The sequence below is a fragment of the Passer domesticus genome, chromosome 25 (assembly GCF_036417665.1).
Source record: "Passer domesticus isolate bPasDom1 chromosome 25, bPasDom1.hap1, whole genome shotgun sequence".
Lineage (NCBI taxonomy): Eukaryota > Metazoa > Chordata > Aves > Passeriformes > Passeridae > Passer > Passer domesticus.
This window is the reverse complement of record NC_087498.1, coordinates 1,770,655-1,789,538: the sequence shown is the minus strand read 5'-3', so window position 1 is coordinate 1,789,538 and position 18,884 is coordinate 1,770,655. Positions and strand designations below refer to the sequence as shown.

Here is an 18,884-nt window from a genome sequence, read left to right as displayed (position 1 = left end):
CTCACCGCACTTCAACTCCAGTCTTTTACTTAAATACTTTTATTTTTCATGCTCGGTTAGGTTTTTGTTTTGTTTTTTTTTCTCAAAACTTTGTTGTTTTCCTAGCCGCCATTAGGTTTTCCCAGGAACGCCGGCCCCAGATGCAGATGAGCAGCACTGGGATGGGGGGCTGCAGGGATACAGGGGGTGATGGCCCACCGGGATGGGAGAAGCCTGCTCCAGCCCCATCTGGGCCACAACAAACATCTCCTGGGAGTGCTGGGGACAGGGACACACGTCACCTGGACCCCTTTCCCCTCATCCCTCAGGTGGCGAGGATGAAACATTCCCATCCCACCCCTTGCCTTCCTCCCTGTGGTGATGAGGATGGAGCATCCCCCACCAGGCACCATCCCCCTGTCCTCTGGGCCACTGTGTCCCCACCGACAGCAGAGACCTCAGGTCTGGGTTCCTCTGCTTGTCCCCACGGGGTGGAAGAGCAGGCTGGGAGGGCACCGGGGTCAAAGAGCATCAGGAGCCAGGTGGGGCTGGGCTGGGACTCCCACACTGTCACCACAGCAGCACCAGGACCCCCGACCTGTCACTGCATCCTCAGCCTGGGAGGTAAATCCAGGACGCCCTGGCTGTGCCCTCCCCCGTGTCACCTCCTCGTGCCATCAAGGCCAGCAGGGCCCAAGTCAGCAAGGAGACACCAGTTCAAAACAAGAGAAAAAGACAAAAAAACCCACTCATAAAATGACCAAACCAAGATGAAACGGAGAGGACTCAACAAACTCCATGCCCTGCAGTGGCACCAGGACAGCAGCAGGAGCGGCCCCGTGCCAGGGCAGGAGGCAGCGGGAGGGGGGACGGCGGCGGAGCCCTGGGGGGCTCGGGGGGTCAGTGGGTGCCGAGGGAGATGGTGAGCACGTCCTCCTCCTGGATGGGCTCCAGCTCGGCGCTCTGCACCGCCTGCGTGATGAGCGTCAGCTCCTGGCACAGCGTCTCGAAGCGGTAGCTGACGCGGATGTCGGGAACGTTGGTGCGGCGGATGTCGTTCCCCTCCGGACCCTCCTTCAGGTAGTTGGGACCCAGCCAGTAGCTCTTCACCTGGGGGGGTGGGACAGGGCCCCGTGGCTGCCCCAGCGCTCCCAGCACACGTGGAGGGAGAATGGGAATGGGCACATGGCAATGGGGGAACTGGGAGTGAATGGGAATTGGGAATGGGGGAACTGGGAGTGAATGGGAATTGGGAATGGGGGAACTGGGAGTAAATGGGAATTGGGAATGGGGGAACTGGCTGTGAATGGGAATTGGGAATGGGCGAACTGAGTGTGAATGGGAAGTAGCGAATGGGGGAAATGGGGGCGAATGGGAATTTGGAATGGGGGAACTGGGAGTGAATGGGAAGTGGGAGTGGGGGAACTGGGGATGGGAGTGAGCGAATGTGGGCATTAGGCATGGGAATGGATGCAAATGGCAATTGGGAAGGGAATTGGGCAAACAAGGGAATTGGGGAATGGGGAAATGGGGGCAAATGGGAATTAGGAATAGGCAAACTGCAGAACTGGGAATGAGGGAATGGCCTCACCTTGTGGGAGAAGCCACTCATCAGGACGCTGTTGCGGGCCAGCTCACACATGTCACAGGAGCTGAGCTTCCACACCTGGGTGGCGATGCTGTACTCCTCCATCAGCGGCTCCTGGGGACAGACACCCCTCAGCTCCTGCCACACAGAGCCCTCAGGCAGGACGGGGGTCCCCACCTCCTCCCATCCCCTCTACACCATCAGCACCCTCCAGAATTCATCAGTGCTGCCAGTGGCCCCACCTCACCACCACCTGCACCCCACTACCAGAATCATCCCATCACCCGCCCCGTGCCCACCCCACAGCCCCTCCTGGGGGTCACTGCCTGGTGTCCCCCCCAAATGCTCACCTTGGTGAAGTGGAACTGGAGGGGATCATCGGTGGAGAGGGACACCATGAGCCCCCGCGAGAGGTACTCGGGCAGGGGGTTGCGGTGGTAGCTCAGGAAGAGGCTGTTGTTGCTCAGCGGGGACATGGCAATGCCAATCTGTGCCAGGTAGTACAGGTACTGCAGCACGGGGGCCTGTGGGGCACAGCAGGGTAAGGGGGGGTCCCAACACACCCCCAGCCCCCCCAGGCACCCCATCCCCACTCACCTTCCGCAGCAACAACCCATGGGAGATGTTCTCTGAGACCATGAACCCCGACACCAGGTGGTGGATGGGACCAGCCTCGCCACAGTGTGGGCGCAGGACAAAGGTGTGGAAGCCCCTCTTCCTGCAAGGGGTGTTTAACTGTCAGCATCACCCTCTGACCTCCCCAGAAGCTCCTGCGGGGTGCGGGTTCCAGGCCAGGGCTGTCCTTACCGCCGCAGGTGGTTGAGCACTGTCATGTTGGCATACATGTAGTACAGGTAGTAGGAGTAGGGTGGGTTGTCCTCCTCCACCCAGTTGCCTGGCAAAGGGCTATCCAGGTTGAAGATGTGATGCTCTGGTTTGGATTCATCATCCACGCTGTCAAAGCCATCCACCTGCAGGAGAGACAGCCCCAGGGTGAGATGCCACCCCTCGCTCCAGCTGGGTTTGGGCAGGGGTGTCCCCAGGAGCAGGACGCAGCACTCACGTGCTCCAGGAAGAGGTGCAGCTCTGGGTGCTGGGCAGGGTGGATCGTGGCCTCGTAGAGTGGCAGGAAGATATTCTCCAGCATCTCCTGGAAGTTGGCCAGCTGCTTCTTCGTCCGGTAGATGTCACTGCAGGGAAGGGACCCCACTCAGAGCTGGCTTTCCCCCCTCCCCACCCAACTGAGGGGTCCTGCGCCCCCTTTACTCACAAGAGCCGGGGCACCTGCACGAGCCAGCGGACGTTGTTGGAGTGGACGCGGTGGCTGACGGCCCAGCGGGCCAGCTTGTCCCACTCATCCCGGGAGCGGCCGTAGATCGACAGACGCAGCTCCGCGTTCTGGTACTTGCTCTCCTCCAGGTCTGCCATCACCTCCTGACGGCAAGGGACAAGTGACAACTGTCACTGCTGGGCCACTGGGAAGGGGACATGGGTTGCACCGCCAGCACGAGGAGGGGAGGTGCCCACCTTGATGATGTGGGCAAAGTACTTCCCCGAGACGCGGTTGTCTGTCTTGATGAAGATCTCCCGCAGGATGGACTCCCCGATGGGGTTGTACTTGGCGTTGAACTTGTCGAAGCGGTGGAAGGTGTTCCGGTCCTGATTGTGGGACAGGTGTGACTGAGAGTCCTCATCACCCACCCCAACCCCCACCAACCCCCTGTGCCCTGGGAAAATCCCCTGGAGAAGATCCTGCGCCCCAACCAAGGACGGGCTGGGGGCTCTCCTCATCCCCAGGCTTTGGGAGCCTCCCATACCGCATGGACATCCAGGGTGTCCACGCTCAGGTCGTAGGCTGTGAGGTTCATTGTCTCAAACACCTCCTTGAGCGTCTGCTCCTTCCCCTTCTCCACATGGACAATTTCATCCAGGTGCTTCTTCATTGCCCGCTTGATGAAGCGCAAGAGATGCTTCTGGTTCATGCAGGACGAGGCATGGATGTGGGTGTCCACCTGCACCAGGGAGGTGATGGTCAGCCCTGAGACCCTCCAAGAGCTCCCCAGTCAAGCCAGGAACCCGCCGGGACTGGGATGAGCTCAGGATCCCCAGGTACCTTGCGGATGTTGTAGAAGTCCCGGTGAGGCACCTTCTTCTGGGCCGCCAACTCCTTCATCTCATTGAGTAGCACATGCATCTGGAACTTGTTGCTCAGGTACTGCAGCCGGCGGTAGCAGAAGGATTTGCTGCTCAAAACAGAGAAGAAGAGCTCAGTTTGGGGGTGAGGAAGCAGAACATCCAGCCCCAAAGGGCTGGTGCCCCCACAGATATGGGAACACGGACTCTTGGACACAGGTGAGGGTGGACGTGGGAGCTGCACCAGCACCGTGTGCCAGAGTCACTGCCATGTCCTTGGGGCTGTCCCTGGGGTCCTGTCACACCCCCATCATGGGATCCCCCCCAGGCTGGGACCCTTCCCCTTACATGGGCCCATTGATGATCAAAGCCATGAGGAAATTCATGTCGGCGATGAACTCCTGCAGGTCGGGGTATGGCAGGTCCAGCTCCGTGCTCCTGGTGGGGAACACATGTGGGAGTCACACAGCCCCCCAAAAACTCCTCACCCCAATGAGCAGGACCCTCCCCCTCACAAAACTCACTTGTCAGTGATGTCCTGCTTGGTGTAGACATGCACAACACCATCCACCATCTTCAGCCCAAAGCCCAGGTCCGCCGGCATGTTCTGGGGATCCCACATCTCATAGGGGTGCTGCTCAGCAAACGGGGGGTGCACGGGGGCATCTGCAGTCAGGAGACACCCAACATCACCCCGAAAGCTCCTGCAGCCACCCAGCTCAGCACTGAGACCCCCCCACAGCGTGCTCACCGGCAGCCACAGGGGTCTCGGGCACCTCCTCGTAGCCGCGGGTCTCCAGGGGCTTCTCGGAGAGCTCCTGCAGGTAGCGGGCCGTGGTCTTGCAGAAGCTCTGGAGGGACAGTCCCATGTACTTCTCCCGCACAAACAGCGCCTTCACCACGCTCTTGGCCGCATCCAGCAGGTCAGTGAAGGGCACCTGGAGAGGGGACACCAAACAAAAAACCACCCCCCAAGCTGGGGTAGGCAGCCTGGAGACCCTTGCCTGGTTTCCAGGGGGGTCGGGGGGAGGCTCACCCCACATTTCTCCTCCCCAGAGATGGTGACCCGCTGGAATTCTCGCTCCAGCAGTGCCTCCCGCTCCTTGGGGACATGGTCCACCAGGCTGTCATTCTGCTCCTTGAAGAGCCTGCGGGGACAGACGTAGCCAGTGGGACAATGACAGGTCTGCCCCATTCCCGTGTACGCCAACGGCAGCACGAGCCCCACCCCAGGGACTGTGTCCAGCCCTGGGGTGGCAGGATGGTGACGCTGTCCCCAGGGATGCCACCACGAGGCTGTGGCAGCTGTGCCACCCGTGTCCTCTTTGGTGGTGGCATTGTCCCCCTTCCCAAAACACATCCCTCGGCCCTGATGAGCACAATGAAAAGTGGGGGGAGGAGAAAGGGCACAAAGAACAAAAAAACTCACGACAGAGACAGCTCCCAAGCGGAGACAGGAGGGAGGGGGACACACAGCGTCAGACCCCCCATCCAGGGGAAGACAGGGCCAGGACAGGGGTCCTGTGCCAGCAGCAGAGCTGGGACCCCCAGCTCACCCAACCCCCCTCCCCAGGTGCATTCAGTGTCAGTACGAGTGGCTGGAGGGACCTCCTGGCTCCGTGCTTGGGTGTGCTGGGTCAGAGCGGGGCCAGCTGGGTCCCCGATCCCCCCCGTGGCCCCGGCCGGTGACACCGAGCCGGACACTCACTGTAAGTCCGCAGCACTGTCAATTTTCAGGAAGTCCTGTTTGGCTCTGAGCAAAATGTCGGGCTCAAGTCTGGGGACAAGGAGGCGGCGGTGGAGGGGGGGGACAGCCGGGGGGACGAGGGGGAGAGAAATGGGGGGGGCCGGGGAGAGAAAACACCCCGTTAATGCCAAAACAACAGAAACCAGACAGAAACCAGCCAAAAACTCACTGCAAAGGGGACACCAAGTGCGACACCCACGGGAGAGGGCACACAGAGCTGGCACAGAGACAGCCTCTTGGGGCAGGGAGGTGGCCTGGCCCCGGGCAGGGCTCCCTTCCAGCGGTTTGGGGGGGACACAGCGGGGAACCCCCCAGGCTTACTTGACGTCCTGGCTGATCTGGCGCTCCAGGCGCTGGCGCCGCTCCTCTAGCTGCTCGATGGGGCTCTCCTCGGGGAACTCGTAGGGAGCCGTGCGCATCTCGTTCTCGGCCAGCGAGCGGCAGAACAGCTCCTGCCAGGGCAGCCCCGCCGTGAGCTGGGCCCAGGGCAGCCTGAGCTGGGCTTAGAGCAGCCCCGCCATGAGCTGAGCCCAGGGCACCCTGAGCTGAACCTAGAGCACCCTGAACTGTGCCCAGAGCACCCTGAGCTGTGCCCTGAGCAGCCTGAGCTGTGCCCTGAGCACCCTGAGCTGTGCCCAGAGCACCCTGAACTGTGCCCAGAGCACCCTGAGGTGGGCACAGAGCAGCCTGAGCTGGGCACAGAGCACCCTGAGCTGTGCCCAGAGCAGCCTGAGCTGTGCCCAGAGCACCCTGAGCTGAGCCCAGAGCACCCTGAGCTGAGCCCAGAGCAGCCCTGCCATGAGCTGAGCCCAGAGCACCCTAAGCTGAGCCCAGAGCACCCTGAGCTGAGCCCAGAGCAGCCTGAGCTGTGCCCAGAGCAGCCCTGCCATGAGCTGTGCCCAGAACACCCAGAGCTGAGCCCACAGCAGCCCTGCTGTGAACTGTGCCCCAAGCAGCCCTGCCATGAGCTGGGTGCAGCCTCAGCCCTGCCATGAACCTCAACCCCTGGCTTGGCAGAGAAAGGCTCACAGGGATTCCCACACTCAGAGCTGAAGAACTGGGAAGGTTTGGGGAGGACAGGAGGGGAAGAAAGATCGAGGGGAGACCCCCCCCCACTCCCCCAACACACGCTCACCCCCCCAGACCTGGCAAACTCGGTGCCCAGACCCACCTCAGCGATCTCCTTGTATTTGCCATCCATGGACGTGCGCAGATCCACTGGGAAATGCTTCAGGCTATGGGGGGTCCCGGGCAGGGACCAGGCTGACTGCAGGGGTCGGGCCCCTGGCCCCCCCCGCAGCTCTGCAGGGAGTGGGACAACATCAGCTGGGGGGTCTGGACCCCCACCTGGGCAGGAAGGGGTTAATCGGCCCCTCCACAGCCCCCCCTCCCCACCATGGAACTGGGATGCTCTTCCCAATGGGGATGATGGGGAAACTGAGGCAGCTGAAGGGCAAGAGGACCCCCCCTTTGTAATCCCCCTGGGGCACCGGGAGGGCTGCTGCCCCACTGGGGGCTGGAGAAGCCAGCAGTGACTGAGGGGCTCAGGGCTGGGCTGCAGGACCCCCATGGCACGGGGGGCACCCCACTGGGGTCCCTGCCAGCGCTGCCTCCCTGCCCCCATCCCCCCCTTCCACACTGAGGGGAGGGGAGGCAACATCAGCCCCCCTCCAAACCCACCCCACTGCCCCACACCCCCCGTCCCACCAGCACTGGGGCCATCGGCCTGGGGGTGCCCAGTGCCACCCCAATGCCAACACCCTCCTCTGCAGCCCCCAACCACCACACACCTGCCTGGGGGCACTGGAAATTGGGTCCTACTGGTTAAACTGGGCCCACCAGTAAGAGCCCTTCCACCCGGCACAGCCCGGGGGAAGATCCAGGTCCCCTGACCCTCCAGCAGGAGCCTCATCCCATTTGCTCCCTGCACCACCCCGTGGGAATGGGGGGCTGGGCTGTGTCACCCCGGGCAGGGATGGCACTGGTGTCACCAGATGTGCTGGTGGTGCCCTGTGCCCCCGGGACATATCCTGTGCTGCCCACGTGTGACAGCTGGTGGCCCTGGTGGCACTCCGAGATCCCCCCCCAGCGCGGGTGCCAGACAGATGACAACCCCACGGCGCCACCTCGCCCACCTCGTGCCACCATGCAGGACACCCTGTGCCACCCACCCAGGACAAATGTGGGTCACCAGAGCCAGGGGCAGACCCCGCGATGCCCCTAGAGCCCCCAGAAATACCAGCCAGGTGACAACCCCCAAGTGCCACCTCACCCCGGTGATGTCACCACACTCACCCTGTGTCACCACCATTTGCCATCCACCCAGAACACACGTGTGCCACCCACGTGTGGGAACAGCCCCGGTGACACCGGGAGACCCTCTCTCAACAGTGCCAGCCCGGTGCCAACCACAGAGCGCCACTTTTGCCCACCCCGTGCCAGCAGCCCCCCACGTGCCCGAGGTCTCCCCCGCGGAGCCCCCCCAAAACCGGGCCCGCCCCCCCCGCATCCCCCAGCGCTCCCCCTCCTTCCTCCTCCTCCTCCTCTTCCTCCGCTCTCACTGCGCCACCGAGGCGCTGGCGGGAGGGGACACGCAGGGCCCCCCACGGCCGTGCCACCCCTCCCGGTGCCGGGACACGGTGGGGCTCCCCCCCAGGCCCCCAAAAACCCTCTGAGAGCCAGGCGGCACCCCCCCCCCCCCCCAAAACTGATCCCCCCTCCTCGCAGCACCGCGCCCCCCGCGCGGGGTGACCTGGCTGTCCCCGCGGGCTGTCCCTCGGGGGCTGGGGGGCACTGGGGGGGGTCTCACCTGCGGGGCTGGGGGTCTGCAGGCTACCCCGCTTCTTGAAGGAACACTTGGCCGGGGGGGCAGAGGACATGGCGGCTGCAGGGGGGCCGGGGAGGAGCGGAGGGGCTGATGCTGGCGGTGATGATGATGATGATGGTGATGATGGTGAGGGGGGCGGGGGGCGCCCGGGGGACTCTTACGGCGGCGGGGCCGCAGCGGCCGCTCCCTCCCCTGGTTGATGATTGATGCAGGAACCCGGGAATGGACCAAAGTCCCCGGCGGGGCCCGGCCGGAAACCGGCACGAGGAAGAGGATGGGGCGGGCGGAGGATGTGGCGAGGAGGAGGAGGAGGAGGAGGAAGGAGGTGGCTGCGGCGCTGGAGGATGGGGGGGGGGGAAGACCCGGGATGGAGCTGTGAGCTACGGGAGGAGCGGCGCTGTGACAGCCCCGGGCCAGCCGTGACCCCGCTCACGGACAGCCCTGTGCCCCCCCGGACAAACGTGACACCCCCGGAGGAGCGCCCTGTACCCGTGTGGGGTCAGCCGTGACACCCCGGGACAGACGTGTACCCCCCCCCCCGGGCCGGACAGCTCTGTGTTCCCCGGGAGAGCCGGGACCGGGACCCCCGGGACAGCCCCAAGCCCCTCCTCGGGGACAGTCGTTCCCCCCCGGTTCAGCCCTCACGTCCCCCCCGAGCGGGCATCGTACCCCCCGAGAGATGGGACTGGACCCCCACAAAGTGACAGCGATGCTTCCAAAATAGGGTAACCCCCTCCCCCCGAGGTGGACGCTATGCCCCCCCCAATATGGACACTGTGACCCCCGCACAGGCATTGCTCCCCAAAAAGACAGGGTGTCGTTCTTCCCCATCCAGAGACCGCCCCATCCCACTGGGAATCCGTGTGCCCCCCAACAGGCACCGTCACCCCCAGGATGGGCATCCCCCTCCCCAGGGCTGGCGCTGCGCCCCAACACAGACCGTCACCACCCCCGCGTTAAGCACTGTGCCCCCAAAGGCACCGGGCACCTCCGAAATCAGCCGGTACCCCCCAAAACGGGGCATCGCCTCCATCCACACCCCCAGCCCAGAAATGGACCGCACCCCAAAAGAAGGACTCGCACTCCCCGCCTCACTCCCTGCTGGGGCTGCCCTGAGCCCCCCAGGGATGTCCCCAAGGAGCCCCTGCCCCCCCAAGTCCCCCAGCTCACCCCCCAGCCAAAGCGGGGCCACCCCCGAAGCAGAGCTGGCCGCGGGTGCCGGGGTGTCACCTGTGCCCCGTGCCTCGGTCCCCGCGTGTCCCTACCTGGGCCGGGGTGGCTCTGGGTGGCTGTCGGGCTGTGTCCCCTCCGAGCGCCCCGGGTGTCCCCTAGGCTGCCACCGGCGCGGGGGGTATTTTTAGCCGCTGTTCGAGCGGAGGGAATGTCACCCACCCCCCTCTGTGCCCCCCACCCCTTGTCGAGGGGGTGAGGAGACAGCGAGGTGACACCACCCACCAGGGCCGGGCTGGGAGGGCACAGCAGCCGCGGGGACAGTGGGGACCCCCAGCCTGGGTCATGTCCCCTGCCCAGCACTGTCCGCACACCGCGGGGAGGGGGGGTGCTGTCTGGTATTTTAATTGGACCCCCCTCATTAGCGCCGAGTTCATTAGAGGCTCAGAAAGGGCTTTGTGTCCGCGGGGACAGCGGGAACAGAGTGTCCCCAAGCAACGGCGCTGGCAGCGAATATGCGCCCGGTGGGACGTGGGGACACCGCTGCGGGGACACGGAGCCCCCAGCGGCCCTGTGAAGTGCAGGGGTTTAGGACACCTTAAACCCAAACGTCGGGCACCTGCAGGACTTGTGGCGGTCCCAAAGCCCACCCCGGGGCGGGGTGTCCCTAAAGCCAGCCTCGCAGGAGAAAGGGGGAGGCACCGACCTGTTCCCAGGGTTTGGGGGGACCTGCTGGGCTGGGGGATGGGCTGCGAGGGGGGTCCTGAGCCCGGGAAGAGGAGGAGGAGGAAGGCTGAGCCACGATCCCATTAAAGAGCTTAGGCAGCGGGAGGGCGGCACCCGGCGGGGCAGGATTAGGGGGCCTCGTTACCCACCCCGGGGTAATTAGCTCCCTTTTCCCTGCAGGAGGAATCCCCCAGCGCCACCGTCCCCTGCCATCACCCCCTGCCACCACCCTGTCCCCCTGTTACCACCCAGTCCCCTGCCACTGCTCTGGAGCACCCAGGGGTGGGGGACACACACAGGCAGGGGCTGATCCCATCCTCAATGCCCCCCAAAAGTGGGGTCAAGCCCACAGGAGGGACCCCCAAAATGATCCCCACATCCCAAGACACCACGGGCAGGGGGTGTCACGCTGATGTCCCCCTTATGTAAAGCCCCCTGCCCACCTCCCTGAGATGCTCCGTCTTTTTTTTTCTCCCTGAGCCCTAATCTTTGCCATCTTGGGCTAATTGGATTTCCTGGGTCACATGGCAAGATAAAAAGTCCCCAAATCCCACGGTCAAAAAAAATCAGGTTATCCATGGGGAATTAAGGGAGAGAGCGGGGGGCAGGCAGCAGCGAGGACCCACCGAAGAGTGCTGCTAGCTTGGGGCACCCCAACATCAGGGTGGGGGGTACCTGGCTCTCCTTTTTTTGAATTTCTGCTTCATCTCCCAGTGCCCACCTCGTCCTCGAGGTGTGCGTGCTATCTCCTTGAAGAGCTGGAAAAGCCTGGGGACCTAGACGAGCTTGTGGAGTTATTGGAGGAGGAGGAGGACGAAGCCATGGGGAGCGGGGCCAGTGCCGAGGACAAGGAGATGGCCAAGAGGTCCAAGGAGCTGGAGAAGAAGCTCCAGGAGGATGCGGATAAGGAAGCCAAGACGGTCAAGTTGCTGCTGCTTGGTAAGGCTGGAGGGGATGTCCCCTGGACAGGTCCCTGTTCCTACTCCCTTGAGGCTGAGGGGATGTGGGGATGGGGAGGGGGACAGGGAACCCATGACCCCCTGGGCTCCTCCTGCTCTGGCTCTGGCACCCCTTGGACAAGCCACCACCAGCCTGGAGAGATTGTCCAGGACAGGACGTTATCCCTGGGAAGGGCTGGATGTGGCATCGGCTCTTGGGGACAGCAGGCACGTAGGGGACAGTGGAGAGATGGGGAAGGGGCCAAGACCCTGGGTCCCACATCTCGGTGGGACCCAGGACACAGCCCCAGCGAGAACCTGGGGAGCTTCTGCCACCAGCACCCTGAAACCTGCTGGTGGGTGCCAGGCAGGAGGAGATGGTTCCTTGGGGGTCCCTCTGCACCCCACGGGGCTAGGGCGTGACCCTGTGGGGCAGGGGGTGACTCCGTGGGGCAGGGGCCAGCACTGGGGCCTTATCCAGGTGGGGGGGCTGGGGTCAAGGCGATTAACACCCTAATTCTAAGCAGCTTCCTGTGCTGCCCTAAGCCGCTTACGGCCCCAAAGGCATCGCCGGGCACTGCCCACGGCGGGCGGGAGCTGTGGGACCCGGGGGACCTGCACCCAGGGGGCTCCCACCACCCTGGGGGTCCCCGAGCTGTAGTCCCACACGGTGCAAAGGGTGACAGGAGTGTAGGGATGACAGCGGTGGTGGGAAGAGGCCAGGCTGGGTTTCTAGGCAGGGGATGGGTGGGGGACAGTGGCTTTGGTCCCCATGGGGGACCTATCACTGTGGCAAGAGGCCCTGATGGGCACTAAGGCATCCCTCCCACCCTTTTCCAGGGGCTGGAGAGTCAGGGAAGAGCACCATCGTGAAGCAGATGAAGTGAGTATGGCCTGAGCCAGACTGGGGAGGGGGAGGCCACAAGGATGAGCCATCAGCTCTTGGACATGGGGTGGCTGGATCCCCAGTCACCCCCCCATGTCACCTGGTGGTGGCACCTGTGATTCCCAGTGTGGGGTGGTGATCCCCACCCCAGAGGGGATGTCCTGGCTCGGGGCTGAGGCCACTGTGCCTGCCAGGATCATCCACCAGGACGGTTACACGGAGGAGGAGTGCATGGAGTTCAAGTCCATCATCTACGGGAACATCCTGCAGTCCATCCTGGCCATCATCCGCGCCATGTCTACGCTGGGCATCGACTACGCCGAGTCCTCGTGCGCGGTCAGTCTGGCTGGTGTCCCTGTCCCCAAACCCCGTGATGTGGGGCCAGGGCAGCCCTCAGAACCAGGGTCCACAGCGGCCCCATGTTGTCCTCCAGTCCTGAGGGCACTTTGGGGGGGACAGGGGCCACGGGAGGGTTGGTGACAAGGTCCCTCTTGCAGGATGAAGGCCGGCTGCTCTTCAACCTGGCTGACTCCATCGAGGAGGGCACAATGCCCCCCGAGCTGGTGGCCTGCATCAAGAAGCTGTGGAAGGACGGGGGCGTTCAGGCGTGTTTTGACCGCGCTGCCGAGTATCAGCTCAACGACTCAGCCGCGTAGTGAGTGGGGACACGGCGGGCACAACAGGGACCGGCCTGGGGACCCCCTGACAGCTCCTGGCCAGCTCCAACTCAGCCTGGCAAAATCCATCTCCTCCCTGCTCCTGGGAGTACCCAGAGTCTGCCATTCTTCATCCCAGCACTGTCATCCTCCATCCCCCTGGTGTCACCCATCCATCCCACCAGTACCATTCCCCAATGCCACCAGTGCTCTTCTCCATCCCACCAGTGTCATCCCCCCATCCTACCAGTGCCCTTCTCCATCCCATCAGTGCTATCCCCCATCCCAGTACTGCCATCCTCATTCCATCAGAGCTGTCCTACGTCCTCCATCCCACCGGTGCCATCCCCATCCCAAAAATCTAGTTCCCTAGAGTGAGGCATGGGCAGCAGGTCACATCCCTTCCTGTTCCCCCAGTTACCTGAACCAGCTGGACAGGATCACAGCCCCCAACTACCTCCCCAACGAGCAGGATGTGTTGCGATCCCGAGTGAAGACCACAGGGATCATCGAGACCAAGTTCTCTGTCAAAGACCTGAATTTCAGGTGGGTGGGAGCCTCCCCCACCTCCTTGATCACTCTTCCATGATTCCCCCCAGCCCTGATGGTGGGGAGGGATTTTGGGATGACCCTGACACTCGAGGGAGCACCAATGCCCTCCCAGACAGTGATTCCTGTCCCCTGAGGACGTGGCACTGGAACTATCACATGGGGGGTGCCAGGAGCAGGGGTGTGTGTGTCCCTCATCCTTGTCCCCTCCCCAGGATGTTCGACGTGGGTGGGCAGCGCTCAGAGCGGAAGAAGTGGATCCACTGCTTCGAGGGGGTGACCTGCATCATCTTCTGCGGGGCCCTGAGCGCCTATGACATGGTGCTGGTGGAGGACGACGAAGTGGTGGGTTGGGGTCCTGGAGGCACTGGGAGCTAAGGGGGAGAGGAACAGGGAGCTCCAAGGAGGCTCTGAGGAGGGAGGAACAGCACTCAGCACTGTCAGATGCTCTGGGTGATCCAGGAAAGGTGTGGGAGGTGCGGGATGGAGCTGGTTCCCACCCAGTTGCACCCAGTAAAGGTGTTTGCACTTCTTCTGGGTCATGAATCCATGGCTCTGCCTATGAGGAAACCCCCAGGTGCTCCTGAGCAGATCCTGAGAGCCACCAGAGAATGGCCACAGAGCCAGACAGCTGGAGCAAAGCTGAAGGGAAGGGCAGGAAGAGCCAGGAACCCACTGGGATGAAGGAAAATCTGGTTCTGAGGCACCGCGTGCCTCGCTGTGCCCTCCAAGGTGAGCAGAGGGGATACGGAGGGGCAGCTCCCACCCTCCCAGTGCGGGGGCACAAGGACGCGATCCAAAGTGTGTCCAGTGAAGGATGCACAGCAAAGCCCTGGAAAAGCAGCTCAGAGGGCACAGATCCAGAAAGAAGGAACACGGATGCTCCAGAATGAGTTTTTCTTTAAAGAAATGAGATAAGGGGTGAAGACAAGAAGAGCAGGACTGGCTTCTTCCTGGCATCTCCTCCAGGTCCCATGGCTGCTCCTTGGGATCCAAATACCTTCTGAAGCTGGATCAGGGTCAGGATCTGCCATCCCTGGGCCCTGCCTTGGCCAGGCAGGAACTTGCAGCCTTTTCTCAGCCTGTTCTCAGGAGAGCATCATTCCCATGGGAGCCCTTGGGAGAGGCTGGAATGCTCACCCAGCACAGGACAGAGCAGGATTTTGGCAGAGTCAGTACTCTGCATACAGAAAAGCTGCTGTGATGGGAAGCTGGATGAGAGAAAACCATCCCTGGAGAACCCACCTGCACATAAAGATGGAGGATCCCCCTTATATGAAGAAAACTCCCCCACCGGACTTGGCTCTGCCTAGATGGATCCTCATCCCCTCAGGATGACCCAGCAGCAAACTAAGAACTCAACATCTGCTCTAAAACTGGACTTTCCCTTTTCTCAGCTCCTTCCTGAAGCTGTAGATGATGGCCAGAAGCCACGGTCCAACACGAGCATCCCCCAATGACTGGAATGGTGCTCACTGAGCACCTTCCTCGCAGGCTGCAAGGTTTCCATGGATAATTTGCTCAGTGAAATCACCACAATTCTTCACTTCTGCCAATCCCAGGAGGGACTGGAACCAGTCCCTACCCCGAGCATCACGTGGATTTATCTGTGATTTTGGGTGGGCAGCAGACTGGGCAGGCAGCAGGAGCAGCTGCTGCTGCAGCAAACAGGGAAAAGCTCTTTTCTTGGGAATGGGGCGGGCTGCAGTGGCCCAAAGGGGGTGTCAATCTGTGACAATCCGCTTCCCTGCAGAACCGCATGCATGAATCCCTGCACCTATTCAACAGTATATGCAACCACAAGTTCTTTGCCGCCACCTCCATCATCCTCTTCCTCAACAAGAAGGACCTTTTTGAGGAAAAGATCAAGAAAGTCCATCTCAGCATCTGCTTCCCAGAGTATGATGGTGAGTCCAGACCTTCCCAGCCTTACCCCTCCTCCGTGGGACGCCCCCAAACCAGGGCCTGGGGAGTTGTGTGGTCCCAGCAAAGATGCAGCAACTCTGTTTTGGGATATGTTGTGATAGGGCTGGGGAAGGGAAATGAGGATGATGAGAACTGGCTCTATCCCCAAAAAAGGGTGGGGAAGGGGATGAGGATGAGCAGAAGCAGCTCCATCCTGCTCTGTGAGGTGGTGAGTCAAATCCTGGGAGGCTGGAGCTGAGGAAAGGATGGATGTGGCCTCAGGAAGGTGTTTGGAAGAACAGAAACGGGGTAAAAATGAGTTCTGTGCTACACACATGGTCAGCACTCCACCCTTTTCCTCCAACACCCACCCCCATGGGAGCAGCTTGGAAGCATTCCCCCCCTCTGCAGGTCCAAACACATTTGAGGACGCAGGGAATTACATCAAGACCCAGTTCCTGGACCTCAACATGCGGAAGGACGTGAAGGAGATCTACAGCCACATGACCTGTGCCACAGACACACAGAACGTCAAGTTCGTCTTCGACGCCGTCACAGACGTGATCATCAAAGAGAACCTCAAGGACTGCGGCCTCTTCTGAGCACCAGCAGGTATGGGAGAGGCTGGGGCCAGAAACCAGGGACAGGAGAGTGGTCAGAGCTGGATCCATCCCAAAAATGGCTGGGGAAGGGGATGAGGAAGAGCAGAGCTGGCTCCATCCTAGAAAAAGAGCTGGGGAAGGGGAGGGGGATGAGCAGAGCCAGCTCCATCCCAAAAAGGGCTGGGAAAGGGAAGGGGCATGAAGAGGAGGATGATCACTATTGGGTCCATCACATAAAGGGCTGAGAAAGGGGAGAGGATAAAGATGATCAGAGCTGGATCTCTGAAGAAAGGGCTGGGGAAGGGGACTGGGATGAGAATGATCAGAGTTGGCTCCATCCCGGAAAAGACTGGGGAAGGAGAGGGAGGTGAAGAAGAGCAGAGCCAGATCCATCCCAGAAAAAGGGCTGGGGAAGGGGTAAGGCTGATCAGAGCTGGTTCCATTCCAGAAAAACTCGGGAAGGGGAGAAGGAAAAGCAGAGTTGGCTCCATCACAAAAAAAAAAAAGCTGGGGAAGGGGAGGGATTTGAAAATGATCAAACCTGGATTCCTCCCATAAAGGGCTGGGAAAGGAGGAGCAGAGTTGGCTCCATCCCCCAAAAAGGGCCGGGGAAGAAGGAAAAGGAGGGGGATGATCAGAACCAGCTCCATCCCCAAAAGAAAGGGCTGGGGCAGGGGATACAGATGATCAGAACCAGCTCAATCCCCCAAAAAGGGCTGAGGAAAAGAGAAGGGGATGAAGAAAAGCAGAGCCAGCTCCATCCCTCCCCAATAAAAGGCTGGGGTAGGGGCTGGAGATAAGGATGAGCAGAGTCAGCAACATCCCAAAAAGAAGAGCTGGGGATGGGGATGATCAGAGCTGGCTCCACCCCCAGAAAAGGGCTGGGAGGGGGAGAAGGACGAACAGAGCTGGCTCCATCCTGCTTTCTGGGGTGGTGGGATGTAGGTCCCCCTGGTTTTGCCATCAAGTCCTGGAAATCCTAGGAGTAGGGGAGGATGGAGTGGGAGCAGTGGGAAGGGGGAAGTCTGGGGTCCCATTAGCCCAGGGACATGGTCACATCCCTGTGCTGAGCTCCCATGGGATTCAGTCCATCCCACAGTGGGGTGGGCTCAGACAGACAATTCCCATCCTTGCACATGGAGTGATGAAAACAGATTTCCAAATCCTCCACTTGAGCTAAAGGGAATAATTTTATTGCTCTCCTGTTGCAATTGCAGCCCAGCCTCAGTGGATGGGAATATCCCAAGGCACACTCTGCTGCTCCCAGCCTTTTAGCTCATCCTAAAACTTTAATTAGGGTTTATCACCCTAATTAGGGTTTATCATCCTAAATCTTGCACTAACTCTGAGCAGCAGCAGGAATTTCATCCTCTCTCCCTCCTTTCCAAGCAGCTCCCAGCCACTGGCTCTGGCACTTTGCTTTTCAGAGAACCTCTGGTGCTTCCCTTATCCTTGAATATTAACAAAAAAGCAGGGAAAAGCTACAAAAAGAAACCAAAGCAATCAAAAAACCATCAAGCAGGTTCCCTGAAGGCAGGAGGCACCAGAAGGTGACACTTGGAAGGTGGGGAGGGAGGGAATGCTCCATCCTCATCACCACGGAGAAAGGCAAAGGGATGAAGTGACACATGTCCCTGAACCCCACCTGAGCTTTTCTCTTGTTTCCATAAAATTGCTCCTCTAAGCCCTTCCCTGGGTGTGTTTAACTCCCTGTTCTCTCTCCCTCCCTCCCAGAAGAAGAAGAAAACATTCCCATCTCACCGTTCTGCTGAGCAGAGCCAAAGGAAGAACCAACCCTCACCACACGTCACTCGCTCCCACTTTTTCTATGACCTGCCCAAATCCTCCTCCTTCCAAACCCAAACCTGGAAGGGGCTGAAGCTCAACTTCCTGCTCCCTTTCATGGCCATTTCCTCTTTTTTTTCCAAGGAAGAACCCCTGTTCTCAGTGTTTTACAGGAGGTTTGACACCAGAGAGCACAGCAGGAATGGGAATACTGAGGGAATTTGGGAGGTAGGATAGACATGGCCCCCTTGCCCATCCCTGTGCAGCCCATTCCTGCCCTTGATCGAAGCTGGATGAATCCAGGATGGAATTTCTGGGAAAGGTGGAGGCTCTGTTACCCCCAAGTCCTCCTGGGAACCAACCTCAGTCCCTCAGTCTTTCCTGGGAACCAACCTCAGCCCTTGGGCAGGACAAATCAGGGGTTTGTGGGGTTGTTTGGGCCCTAAATGGAGGGAATTTCTCAGGCAGGAGGGGCTGGGGAATGGAATCCCAACTCCAGCCCAGCAACAGGCTGGATAAAGAGGAAATGGTTACTTGAAAGATTTTCACTCTGCTACTTAGAGCTGCATTTGCTCTGTCTGTTTGTAAATAATCCATAGGTGAGCCCTGTATCCATCCTGTCCCTGTTTCCTGCAGAGATCTCCCATCCAGCTTCATTTAACTGTAGGAAAACACAATAAAGGAATACGCATGATGTGGATGTTCTTCCTTTCTCCCACTTTGCTCCATTCCTGTGTCCCAGAGCTTGGATCAAGGGATATTTCACCTGCTTCGCCTCCATTCTGGGGTGTATGGATCTCTGGATCACCCCACGGCCACTGCTGGGCTCCTGGGGGGTGGGATGGGGGTCACCATGCCAAAAAACTTCCTGGCCAGCACCCCTGGATCAGATGAAGCTCCTGGATGAGTTTAGAGGATGAGTTATCCCATGTGGGATAGCTGGAAGGGAACTGTCAAACAGACACAGCTCCAGACAGCTTGGAAAAGATTCCAGAACAGGGAATCTCCCTCAGGGCTCCCCCTGCAGCACACACCAGCCTCCCTGAGGAATTTATCCTGGATTTCTAAACAAGAACAGTCCCACCTCCATCCCAAAGTGCCCAGAGCAGAATTCCCAAGGGGGCACAGCAGCCAGTAAGATTTGGGCTACAAATGAACAGTAATTATCCATCTGCCAATAATCCCATGGGCAATGGGATTCCTGGCATGTTCCAGCTGTGCCAGCACGACTCAAGTCTTTGGGAGCAGCACAACACCACCAGTGGTGGCTGATAAAGCACAAGGAACCTCCCTGTCCAGATAATTCCACCCAGGTCCATCAAAGCTCTTCCTTTCCTTCTCCAGCAAAGCACAAAAGCTGGGAACACTCCTGGAAAAGGGAAGAATAAAGTGG

At 60.5% G+C, this 18,884-nt stretch overlaps 2 protein-coding genes across 4 annotated transcripts; one reads left to right on the top strand and one right to left on the bottom strand.

Moving 5' to 3' along the window:
- Positions 1-23: 23 nt before the first annotated feature.
- On the bottom strand, positions 24-8,549 carry AMPD2 (adenosine monophosphate deaminase 2). 3 transcript variants are annotated; one of them, XM_064399169.1, is made up of 18 exons: positions 8,436-8,549; positions 6,619-6,749; positions 5,769-5,899; positions 5,409-5,477; positions 4,737-4,848; positions 4,452-4,638; positions 4,225-4,366; positions 4,049-4,138; positions 3,681-3,810; positions 3,385-3,579; positions 3,095-3,226; positions 2,838-3,001; positions 2,631-2,757; positions 2,375-2,538; positions 2,165-2,285; positions 1,918-2,091; positions 1,571-1,681; positions 24-1,089 (listed from the first exon to the last, which is right to left on the bottom strand). In XM_064399169.1, exons 2-18 carry the CDS (start codon positions 6,646-6,648, stop codon positions 880-882), a joined length of 2,289 nt encoding a protein of 762 aa, XP_064255239.1. In that variant the 5' UTR covers positions 6,649-6,749; positions 8,436-8,549; the 3' UTR covers positions 24-879. The 3 variants fall into 3 exon arrangements, with proteins under 3 accessions (XP_064255239.1, XP_064255237.1, XP_064255238.1); XM_064399167.1 differs by having other exon boundaries at positions 8,257-8,456; XM_064399168.1 differs by lacking the exon at positions 5,409-5,477 and having other exon boundaries at positions 8,257-8,455.
- Positions 8,550-8,626: 77 nt separating this feature from the next.
- Positions 8,627-18,191, top strand: GNAT2 (G protein subunit alpha transducin 2). The gene is made up of 10 exons (XM_064399176.1): positions 8,627-8,999; positions 10,885-11,109; positions 11,949-11,991; positions 12,189-12,330; positions 12,492-12,649; positions 13,068-13,196; positions 13,415-13,544; positions 14,953-15,106; positions 15,516-15,716; positions 17,441-18,191. The coding sequence occupies exons 2-9, from the start codon at positions 10,992-10,994 to the stop codon at positions 15,704-15,706; spliced, it is 1,065 nt and encodes a 354-aa protein (XP_064255246.1). The 5' UTR covers positions 8,627-8,999; positions 10,885-10,991; the 3' UTR covers positions 15,707-15,716; positions 17,441-18,191.
- The last annotated feature ends 693 nt before the right edge of the window (positions 18,192-18,884 follow it).

What these genes read in the sequence shown, in the direction of transcription:
- GNAT2 (XM_064399176.1), top strand. Translation starts at nt 10,992, where the DNA reads ATGGGGAGCGGGGCCAGTGCCGAGGACAAGGAGATGGCCAAGAGGTCC. An exon ending in GGTCAAGTTGCTGCTGCTTG is followed by an intron (nt 11,110 to 11,948) that starts GTAAGGCTGGAG and finishes ACCCTTTTCCAG; the next exon opens with GGGCTGGAGAGTCAGGGAAG. An exon ending in CTGCTTCCCAGAGTATGATG is followed by an intron (nt 15,107 to 15,515) that starts GTGAGTCCAGAC and finishes CCCCCTCTGCAG; the next exon opens with GTCCAAACACATTTGAGGAC.
- AMPD2 (XM_064399167.1), bottom strand. Translation starts at nt 8,326, where the DNA reads ATGTCCTCTGCCCCCCCGGCCAAGTGTTCCTTCAAGAAGCGGGGTAGC. An exon ending in AATACAAGGAGATCGCTGAG is followed by an intron (nt 5,900 to 6,618) that starts GTGGGTCTGGGC and finishes CTGCCCTGGCAG; the next exon opens with GAGCTGTTCTGCCGCTCGCT. An exon ending in CTGGGGAGGAGAAATGTGGG is followed by an intron (nt 4,639 to 4,736) that starts GTGAGCCTCCCC and finishes TCCCCTCTCCAG; the next exon opens with GTGCCCTTCACTGACCTGCT.